This window comes from Argiope bruennichi, chromosome 9 (assembly GCF_947563725.1).
Source record: "Argiope bruennichi chromosome 9, qqArgBrue1.1, whole genome shotgun sequence".
NCBI classification, from domain to species: domain Eukaryota; kingdom Metazoa; phylum Arthropoda; class Arachnida; order Araneae; family Araneidae; genus Argiope; species Argiope bruennichi.
Genome location: NC_079159.1, coordinates 24,861,346 through 24,873,761, shown reverse-complemented (window position 1 = coordinate 24,873,761; position 12,416 = coordinate 24,861,346). Strand labels below are relative to the sequence as shown.

The following is a 12,416-nucleotide window of genomic DNA, read 5'->3' as shown; positions in this document are numbered from 1 at the left end:
TGTCCGTGGCAAGTGCCATAAGAAACAACAACAAACGGATACATTACAATGAGGCACTCTTGCTACATGTAATTATTTACAAATTAAACTTTGAAACAATATAAATTTATTAATTCTTTTATACAAATTTCTGTGAAATTAAAATGTACAATACCGGCTTTTCGGCATTGTGCCAAACTTTGAAAACTCATCAAATATTTAAGTATTGCAACGAAAACCATATTCACTTCATTAGTGGATGGTTACCACATTTGGCAATTTATCATCATGGTATAATTCTAGTTTGGTGTCAGTGCCATAAGACCATCACAAATCGTTACAATGGGCATTCAAACAAACAGTTTTACAGCTGCAGAAAACAAGGCTACAAGGGTGCTTGCGTGTAAAAGCATTTTTATTTTTCTTTCTAAAGGTTGGATAGAATTGTATTTTAAAGTGATTCCTCAGAATTTTGGGTGGTAAAAATGCTTTCTCTTTATATATTTTATATAATAAAATATATAAAGGGATGAAAAATTGAAATGAGATAGAAAGCGGGAAAATTAAAAAGTAACATAGAAAAGCATTATAAAGTCTTAAGCATATAAAAAATGTTACATGGTAAAAAAAGTGTGTACTCCCACGATTTAAATATAGAATGCTTAAAACTTTAATAAAAAAAAAGACAGCACAAGTATTAAGGAAAAAATTAGTAATTCACAGGAAAATCTAGATTGAGAGAAATATATTAAATCCTTTAGTCCGTGAAATCACGGAATGCACCGAAAAAAGACGAAATTCCACCCACATAAATCGAAATCACGACAGTGAAGAAATTAATTGGAGCGAAGGTCAACTTAGATATGAAAATGTATCTTTTTTATGTGTATATTTATCTAAATAATAGAAAGTAACAAATTAATATTAAAATCATTTGAAAAAGATATTATATGTCTTTAAATAAAAGCAACGCAGATTTAAAAAAATATTAAAATATCGTACTCAAGTAAGAATTTTACAGCAGACCTATACTATCCTGTAATTTGTAAAAATATAGATTTAACGAACAAATTTTTTCACAAAAACAAATATCGTTGAACTCAGTCTATTTTACTGGAAGAAAATCAAAAATAATAAACTCCTTTAAATAATAAAATTTAATATAATTACTTAATTAATAAAATTTATTTTTACTTCACAATTATGAAAACTGAAAATTCTAAATATAGTTTTAAACCTGAATACATTTGACTGAATAGTTAAATAGCTAAAATTATATCTCTGATTAAATCCTACTGACTCATGCATGAAATGTTATTTCGTCCATTAATGCTCATTAAATGTTTTGAATGAATATTTTTCATTTGATATTAATGAAAGAGACCGAAAAAGAAACCACATTTTTAAGACATTAAAATAATCTTGAAGAATTTATATATAAATTATTGTATTTTAAATTAGCATGTGAAAGCTAGATTTTTTTTTTACATAAATAATCGTAGGCATTTCTTTGTATGAAAACGATAAATTCTATTCATAAAAATCGTATGTTTATAAATTGCATTTATAAAGACTTCTATTTCTCCATAAATGAAACTCAAACAGCTTTTGGGGAAAAGGAAGACATTTTTTTTCACAAAAATATAAGTTTCAAAAATCAGACTTAGAAACTCTTTTTCATCAGAAATAATCATATTATTTCTTCCCATAAAAAAATTATTGATATTTCTTCATCAAAATCATCATTTTGTAAATAATAATTCTAATTTCTTATTAATTTTTACTATTTTTTTTTGTCGTGCGACTATTTTAAGCCAAATTTTGCGCAGTAGCTTCTGAGGGTAAAGACCCCTGAGCACCCGAGGGCAGAAGTCTGACTTCTAGCTCAAATGAAGATAGCACACACACATTCGCTTGCACAAACCCTTTTTACAGGGGGGCTCATTCACGCACCTCACAGAGAGAACAACCATGCCAGAACTCGAAACCCGGAACGCTTAGATCACGGGGAAGACGCGCTACCCCTATGCCAGGACGCCGGCTTTAATTAAATTATTATTATTATTATTTATTAATAAGAAAGAACTCCTACATTTTGACTAACGGAAAACGATATTTTATTCCTTATACTGAAAAATAGAGTAAAACGAAAAAACAAAACAAAATTAGTAAAAACTTAAAACACAAGTAGAAAATCAGTAATTCAAAAGCAAAAATAATACTCAGAATGCACAGTCAGCCTCTACAATAAATATTCTTAAAAGATAATTCTCTCGTGTGAGGACTTTTATTTTTGTAAACTCCCAATAAGATATGGAATTTTCTCGAAGGAGCTTCGGATCTCGGCTCTTAGTTGAGATATCACAATAAAGGTTTTCTTCAGAGGCTTCAGATTTGTCGTCAAATTTATCCCTTAATCCCCAACTGGCCATCAAGTTTGTCTTCAAAATTATTGATCTAGTATTTATATATTATCCATTGTGAATATCTGTAAATTTCTCTTCTTTACAATAAATACAAATAGTACAGATTTGTAACAGTGCCAACCTTCTTTTTTAACATTCTTTTCGATTAAAATAAAGAGCAATTTGATACTTTCTTGCATAGTAATGCAATAACATAAAAGTGTTTTCGAAATTAAATAATTTTCTCATTACAAATTATAAAAAACAACATTTGAATAAAATTTCTTGCAATTTGAAGAACGACTTCTTTAACAAAGAACAACAAGCTGATATTTTAAATAATATTCGTCTCATCCTATAATAAATCATGCGATATTTCGCTTGTTTTCCCAGAAAACAATTCACTTTCTAAACAAAACCAAGTAGATGAATAACGTCACACGTATCTTTGCGCTAAATCTTAAGGGATTAGTCCTCGGAAAACAGTAAAACTGAAAGCCGGATAAAATATTACTGGGACTAAAGAAGCACACAGAATCGAATCACTCTCTTCAGATGCATCATTTAAACATCGCATGATTAATAGACCGGCTTACACTATTAATTTAACTGGAATAAAGAAAGAGCCTTCCCGCTTTAAGGAGATTAAAATCTTTGTTGATGTCAAAAGACGAGCTAAAAGCCGCTTTATTTTGTTACGTCTATTTTAATATATCGTCTGCCTCTTTCTCTCTGATTTTGTTTAATGGCGGCGCGAGTTTCACTTGTAGCGGTTGTGTAATTCTATGAGGAAACAAATCGTTTGGGATAAATTAACCTTTTGTACCCTGCAATTAACTATTAGGTATAGTTTTATTTCTTATTTAACTATTGCGTGTAATTAAATAGTTAATACTTTTAGTTTGTTAACTTATAATGATGACGAAATTGTGATCTAAAAACCATCTCAGACATTTCATCTATAAACAGTTTAATGAGATGATAGTTAGAGAAATTGTGTAGTTAAAATAGAAAAAAAATTACTTTGGTTTATTTCAAATAGTGATTATTTTAAAGTAAATCTCTCAAAATTCTGTGTTTCCATTTTCATTAAAACACATTTGGATATATGAACATTTGTTCAACAGTTCTATTATATTGTTTCCTAGCTTCAAAAAAATTTTCACTCATATTATTGGTGACATATTGGTAACATATTGATTTTCCTTTTTTCAGAAATGAATAAAAATTATGGAAATAGTTAAAAATTTCAAATCGTTTATGCACATTAGAGTATAACATGAAACTATTAAAGCATAATAGTTTTCTTATATAACTATTATGCATAATTAAATAGTTAATAACTTTATTAATTTTGTAATAATGACGAAATTCCTGTAAGAAACTGTGCTCTACGAAAAAATCTCAGAATAGCTCAATGTTTAAATAGTTAAGAAAGTTGGCAATTAGAGGAGTTGTGTCGTTAAATTACTTTTCGTTATTTAAATAATAATAATTTTTAAATTAAACTCAAAACTTGATGTTTCCGTTTCCATTAAAAGCACAATATTTTTAGATACCTGAGCTATTCCTCCTAAATTCTTAAAACGGCTTTATTTTATCATTTTTATGATAGTAAAAATTTCAACAATATTATTGGTAATATTTTGATTTTTTCGTTTAAAATTCATAAAGAGTATTAAAGTATTTTAAAATTTAAAATTGTTCAATTTTCAATTAAAGTATATAAATAGTTCCATTAAAATACGACATAAAACTATTTTCCAAAATATTTTGAAAATATGTATTTTAAGATATACATTTTTGTACATATTTAACATCGTTAAAACTGACATTTTTATTTTGTATCTAAAATTATCTGATTTTTATTGAAAAATCAAGGGAAACCATTACAGTCAATATGCATGATGCATTTAATGCAAAATAACTATAATAGTGTAATAAATAATTTGCTTACACATAATCTTCTTCAAACATGCTTATATAGGATAGCAGAAAAATTTCCTAGTTGTAGTTAAAACAAAATGAGTCTTCTAAAATTTATATGATGTTATAAAATTTTTATTTAAAATATTCTAAAAATATAATTGTAATACAGATTGCAATTTCATAAAATGTCTATGAAATTTGCTTGCATTGAATAAATAGCTGAAGGCATCTGGAATTTTTTTTCTCCAGCGTTTGCTGGTAATCTGTTAGTTAATAACTAATTTAAGTTTGTTTGTTTTTTAAACTGAATTTCTGTGAATATTTTTTTATTTTCAACGTCTATGATATCCTAAACTAAAAATCGATTTTCATATAATTAAAATGAAGCAATTTTTTTAATAAAAATGAAGGATTGCTCAGTTTATTCAAACAAATTTTTTTCAGTCGGGCAAAAAGACTGAAAAAGACTTTCATAATAATGTCATACTATGAATTTCGCAAGATATTTTCCATTATCATGCGCATAACATTTACGAGGAGGTGTTTCTTGTCATCGGCGATGACACTGTTAATCAATCAAGCATTATCAAGAATTGAGATCATCATAAAGGTCTAACTACAAAATGGTTCCAATAATTTTCTCCTATAACCCAGAGCTAAATTTTATCTATTAAATTATATAGCATAAAATGGCATCTTTGAATGCTTTATCAAAGTCTAATATTTCGTAAACTGCAAAGAATAATGAATATATAACAGAAAAAAAAATGTTTTTACGAAGCAGAACAACTTTGACTATTAAATCTCATATTATTTATTAGATTAAACTGCTCTGGAAATTATTCATTTTCATTGGAGAAATATCGTCCTTACTGATTTCTAAAGACATATAAAAAGTTTTTGAAGGAAAATTATTCAAAAATCAAGGTTTGGTACATGGGTGTACGGTAAAATAGTCTAAGAGGCTCAATAATATATAACGCTGCTTCATTCTACACGAGAAAACACAAACAAGAAAACACAACCGTACACAAAATCAAAAACATATCGGTAATAAACAAACTGTAACAGCCCAAAACGTTCAAACAACACTTGCAGGAGTGAGACTTCACTCAAGTATTCAAACCTCTCGAACATCTGCTATTCTCCATTGACTCAGTACTGATTGACTTCATCTCCGTCAACCGGCTTTCTATAGTTTCCGAGACAGGGCACAGAAGTTTATAGAACAAAAATTCTAATGATCCTATTGGACTATAGCCAAATTTCTTGAATCTTCGATCTAAAATCATCTACAAATGGTCGTCATTGTTAGGATTCACTGGCTTAGTATCCATTAGACCTCACTGTAAAACTATTACCTTCCTTAACACGAAACTTATTGAGCTAGAAAACATTATTACAATACAAAAAAATTACAAACTCTTAATAATATTCAAAAAGGAAAAAAATAGGTTTGGATCATACTGAATCTTAGAATAACTATCTTCATTTTTAATGGAAATTTGTAAGAAGGCAATTTTAAGAAAAGACTGTACTTAAACAATTGTTGTGTGAAAGTAATAACTATCTTTTACTTCGAAATTAAAATTTTATATGGGTTTCTTATACGAATTTCATAAAATTTCGTATTCACTTCAAAATTTCTATTGAAAATTTATTTATTATTTATTTATATTGCTTTTTATAATAAAATTTTCTTCACTTTTAAAAGTTCTTTTTTTAACTATGTCATTTTATAACTTTTTTAAACACTAAAAAAAAATTTTATAAATGCAATTACATATTTTTAGTTTAAAAAATAAGGAAAAGTTTTTTTAATTAGAAAATTAGAAAAAACTGCTTTGTATCTATTTTATCAGTGCATTATTTAAATGATTAAGTGATTAAATATTTATTGCTTCTGAAAATAAAATAAAAGGTATTAAAGTATGTACTTAATCTTCTTTTGAAAATTATGAACAAAAACTTATATAAGTAAAAAATAACAATTACTTGAACATTTTCAAGCAAACATTCTATTTTTATGGATTGGTATTAAAGTTTATAAATATTGTTATTTTTGTGAGTCTAGATATTTGTCATTTTTGAGAGCATGTCTTAGAATAAAATTGTAATGTGCCTTTTTTATATTACTATATATATTTAAAAAATTATGAAAACTTAATATTTTAATACCTTTTATTTCTTTATTGTTTTGTTATTTTTATTTGATTTTTGAAATTAGTGGTTTAATGTTTGCTTTTTTTTCAGTTGCCACAACTGGCCAGGAGATGGTTGAAAAGTAAGAATATTATTTACATATTTTTGTCTGTTTTTATTCTTTGTTAAAAACGTTTCAATGCAATTAAAAATTTTATAAAATGTTTTATATGCGAATAATTGTTTAAATAATGCTTCACATTAGATCGAAAATCCTTAAATCTCATAAGAATAAAGTTAACTCATACTTTATGAAGTAAATTCATCACATATTTTTTTTAATTATTTGGCCTGGTGTAATTACATGTTGTTTAGTGTTTCCAGTATTACTTCTGTTGTAACTTAATGCACTACAGTCAGCTTCAAAATTTTATAATGTATAGAAAATTCTGTAATGATATCTTTAAATTTTCCTGCCTGTATTAAAAATAACATGATTTAAAAGTTATTGCTTCCTATAGACAATATTAGAAATTTTTAACACTGTTAAAGAAACATTTTGATTTTTTGTATTAAAACAATTTATAACATAACTTATAATGATTTTAATTCATACTCCTTAAAATTTTTCATTAAATGAACCGAAGTAAAAAACAGAAATGTGGAACTTTTATAATAGCTGGTCGAAAAATTTTTAAAAAACGATATTGATAGGTTTAGCATAATTTACTTTAAAATTCAAAAAGGAAAATATTATTTTAAAATTTTCTAATACAATGAATGAACTGCTTGACTGTAACTGCATTTCTTTAAGCTCTTATAAATCTGACTATACTGGTCATAAATCACGTTATACTGGTTATCTTAATATTATTTCTATATATGTAAATATACAAAAACTGTCTGTCTGCCTGTGAATTTGAATACGATAATTTAAAACCGTAAGCAGTTAAATGGATGAAACTTTGTAGATAATTTTATCATCAGAAATGTAGTTACCTATTAAATGTTGCATCATATATGTCAAAGAGAGGATTCTCTGTCTTTCTAATTTTTAGTAAGCATATGAATGCTATAACACTATAACTTAGATAAATTAAATTTGATATGTTATTTTGTGAACAAAATAGCAGTTATTTATTAAAAATTTGGATTGTAGATCTAAAGGAATACATCCAAAGCGCAAATTCAGTTTTCTACTTTTCTATGAAACAGTAACATTACTGTAGTGAGTTACAGCAAGCTTGTGGAAGGATGTGTACGAGATTCATTACTGCGGACTTGCTGTGATCTTATAAGATTTGCTTCTACCCTCCACATCTTTATTCCTATAATAAGTTCAAAGGATGTGGCTTTTTAAAATGAAAATCAAAAAGAAGATGCGGTGATGAAGAAGACCAAAAAGAAGATTTCTAAGATATAAAAGTTGAAAGGAGCATAATCTCGATGGCTCTTAATTATTATACCAGGGAATCTTAGATTGTTGGTCCTACTGAATGGAATATCCTGCACCATACAAAGCAAAGTTACAAATCTCTTTTACAAATCTCGCGCAAGATTTTGTTATCTTTCTATAGTTTGCAAAAATATAATGTTTCTATAAAACTTTTATAAAGCTCATGGGCAGTACAAATATATAGCGCAATACGCCAGCAAGCGACTCGGGTTGAATGAAAAGAAATTAAAACAAAACTGCGTTATTAAACGTCCGGATTGCACATACGAAAAACTTCAATTTTTCATATGATATATCTGCTGTGAAGCCTGTTGCTTCAGTCTACATGTCATGATTAATTTTCCATACGGTACATCAGATAATATCCATCTAATCATAAACTCCTCTTTGTTATGAGCGTTCACTTGAGTTGGCATAGACACATATTCAAAGTAACCCATTATCATTTGTGCAAATTTTTATTTTCTTTCATTCTAAAGTTTTTTCTAACTTTCTTTTCGGTTCATAACAGTTCTTTCGGAAAGAAGTGTATTCTTTGTTGAGTATGAAATGGAGAAAAGGTCAATCAAAACCATATCCCTTAAGGCCAGAAAAGTCCAAACAAATCCAAATCCAATGAAATGAAATGTAAAGAAGTGTATTCTTTTGAGAATGAATTGGATCACCATAGATTTGTTTCTGTAACATGGTTCGTAATATTTAAAAGTTTGGAAATCTCTGTGTTATGATATTACTTCAAAATCTATGGCAAGCAGTACCTGCGCCTTATAGATTGCTTATTATTGGTTTAGAATATTCATTTAATCAATACAGAAGCTATAAAAGATTGAGAACTGTATACAATAGTTGATTAAAGTTAGTTTTTGTTTAAATCGCTATTTCATCATTAATTCAAATATAGGACAAAGGTCATAACCTTTCAAAAATCCACGAAGCATAACAACAACTGTTGTTATATGATCCGAAGATAAATTCACCTTACCCTCCATTACGGAGAAATAATGAAACAATTAATTTATTCGTAACCAACAAAACTTTTCCATCCATCCACTCAGAAAACTTCCGATTAACTTCAAACCACCCCAATGGTTCTTAATTTATGCGACTCGTTGTTCTAAGATTCCTGCAATGGCTTTTTGAGTAAAAGGATAGCACCCAAAAAAATAACAGAATGGGAGAAGTGATCGTTAAAAATTACGTGGGTCATTTCTTTAAACTATAAAGCAACGAATCTTTAAGATTTAAAAGAAAAGCCCAAGGAAAAAAAACTTTATTCGCTGCAGTAATCGCTTTCTTTGTATTAATCAACCTCTTGCAGCAGAGCTTTTTCAAGGCAATTACACTTTTTCATGTTGCTCTGGAAACTTCCAATAAATCACTCCTGTTTGGCATGGAATTAATCAAACAAAACTCACTGCTAATCTTTTTCCAAGGATGGAAGTAAGTAAGTTTAACCCTTCGAAGGATTATAAATTATTTTAAATACTGTAATGAGATACAGCGGTAGCAGGAATTGTATTTCTTTTCTTGTCGTATTTCTATCTCTAATGAATGTAGGTTGTAACGGAGCACACGACGAAATTTATTAATTCGTCGTGAACTTTTTGAAGTTAATCTCTTAAAGGGGATTATAAATTTCTAATTTATTATGAGGAAAAAAGGAAAATTAAGCATTTTTGATACAATGTGTTAGATAATGGCGATTTAATTTAATTGAGTATATGCTATACAAAACAAAACATGATTACATTTCAGTTCCAAATTATTTTTATTACCTAATATATACCCTAATTTATACAAAGAAAAAGTATTGTAATCAGCTAAAACTTCAACCTCGAGATTTCAGTGAAACTCTTCTTACAGGTCCTTCTTACAGTAAATATTTTATGACTCTTAATTGCATATTTGAGCCTTTCATTATATATATGCGCCAAGTTTGGCACTTCCAAATAAAACGATCTGGCTTATAGAGCGCCAACACACATAGTCAACACGGAAAATACAATTGTGGAATTGTGTTTGTCTGTCTTTGAACATGATAACCCAAAACCGCATGGAGCTAGATATATGAAATTTAGTATGCAATGCTTACATCACATTTATGTATTTCTATCGAATATTGAGCAAAAATCCATTTGCAAATGAATTTATGCAAAGAGACAGTATTGTAACCGATTAAAAATTAAAATTCGAGATTTTGGCGAAGTTTTTCTTACATAGCTCCCTGAGTCCGAAAAACAAAATTTTGAAATTATAAGTTCCTGCCTTCGAACATGATAATTCAAAATCGCTTGGAGCTAGATATATGAAATTTAGTATTTCATGTTCATATCCAATTTATAAATTTCTATTTCATATTGAACAAAATCCATTCTCAAGAAGTTTGTCTGCCTGTTTGTCCAAGTACAAATGAACATGATTGTTATAAAAGGAAGAAATAGTTAGACAGTCAAAATTTAGTACAAAGTTTTAAAATCAAAACTGTAAATTTAGATCAAAATTGAAATCAAACTGATTAAATGGTTGACAGTCTGTTAACCTTTACCTCCGAATGTGTGTAAAAGAGATAACAAAAAATATTGTAACTTAACCCTTTCTAGGTCCGTGGGAAGTATGCTTCCCACCAAATTTAGCAATCTTTGTAAGAAATTATGTAGGTTGTCATAAATTCTGACACATTTTTTTAGTAAGTCAGAAACTTGGATGCTTCAGTTCTTTATCTCAGACAAAATGGTGCGTCTTGATTTGTTACTTAATTATTAATTAACCCAAATTGATTAATTAATCAAATGAAATTTATCTAGTAAACTAAATGAATCCCTTTTCTTATTCTAATTTCAAGCCTAAAAGTATTTTAACATAATATGACTAGAAAAAAATGGCCCTTTAAAGGGTTAATAAATGAAATTAGGTATGTAGTATCGCATTATTAAATTTGTAATTAAGTGCTAAATTTTGATTTTGATCGTGGGACAAATAGGTATATAACTGTTCGTAAATTTGTGAGAGTCACGCATTGCAGACCGTACTCCCCTCCCTCTCACCATCAGGCATACCATGACCCTCTATCGAGTGAGTCTTACGCCATTCCTACTCAACATGTCAAGAAACTTATCTTCATTCATTTTATAATCAAGAAAGATTATCAACAATAGAAATGAAGCCTGGATGAGATATTAGTAATAACAATGAAAACGATTTGAATATTATTCAAACGATAAAATATATTGTTAAAAATTGCATTTAAAATTTTTTAAAAAAAAATTAAAAACATGTACAGCAGAAAAATAGGTATCCTTAAAAATGTAATATTTTTAATTATAAGGTGTTATAAAAATCGTTTTTAAGCTATAATATTTCCTGAAATTATTACTCTAATACTCCAAATGTTACTTAAATTAATTAAATAAAGTTTTTAAAACATTACTGCGAATTGTATATTTCAGCCTTTCATTGAATATATGCGCCAAGTTTGGCGTCTCTAGGTCAAACGGTATGGCCTGTAGAGATAAAAAAGTAGCATACATAGTAGAGATAAAAAGGCATAAGAGATTTATTTAAAATTAAGCATAACCAATATTTTCAGAGGACAATGCTGTTGCCAAAAACAGCTATTAAAGCAACATTAAAACGTTGAGAATTCTAAATAGAATTTATTTAATTTTATAAAAAATATTTTATTACTCTCAGTTGCATATTTGAGCCCTTCATTGTATATATGCGCCAAGTTTGGCGTCACTAGGTCAAACGATATCGCCTGTAGAGATAAAAAAGTAGCATACATAGTAGAGATAAAAAGGCGTAAGAGATTTATTTAAAATTAAGCATAACCAATATTCTCAGCGGACAATGCTGTTGCCAAAATCAGCTATTGAAACAACATTAAAACGTTGAGAATTCTAAATAGAATTTATTTAATTTTATAAAAATATTTTATGACTCTTAATTGCATATTTGAGCCCTTCATTGTATATATGCGCCAAGTTTGGCGTCTCTAGGTCAAACGATATCGCCTGTAGAGATAAAAAAGTAGCCTACATAGTAGAGATAAAAAGGCATAAGAGATTTATTTAAAATTAAGCATAACCAATATTCTCAGCAGACAATGCTGTTGCCAAAATCAGCTATTGAAACAACATTAAAAAGTTGAGAATTCTAAATAGAATTTATTTAATTTTATAAAAAATATTTAATGACTCTTAATTGCATATTTGAGCCCTTCATTGTATATATGCGCCAAGTTTGGCGTCTCTAGGTCAAACGATATCGCCTGTAGAGATAAAAAAGTAGCCTACATAGTAGAGATAAAAAGGCATAAGAGATTTATTTAAAATTAAGCATAACCAATATTCTCAGCGGACAATGCTGTTGCCAAAATCAGCTATTGAAACAACATTAAAACGTTGAGAATTCTAAATAGAATTTATTTAATTTTATAAAAATATTTTATGACTCTTAATTGCATATTTGAGCCCTTCATTGTATATATGCGCCAAGTTTGGCGT

At 28.0% G+C, this 12,416-nt stretch overlaps 1 protein-coding gene across 1 annotated transcript in view; it reads left to right on the top strand.

The window, feature by feature from the left end:
- LOC129984235 (hemicentin-1-like) overlaps positions 1-12,416 on the top strand; it is a 769,108-nt gene that overhangs the window by 725,671 nt on the left and 31,021 nt on the right. The window contains exon 11 of the mRNA XM_056094068.1: positions 6,567-6,597. Within this exon, the coding sequence (XP_055950043.1) occupies positions 6,567-6,597 (31 nt within the window). The remainder of the gene's footprint in view (positions 1-6,566; positions 6,598-12,416) is intronic.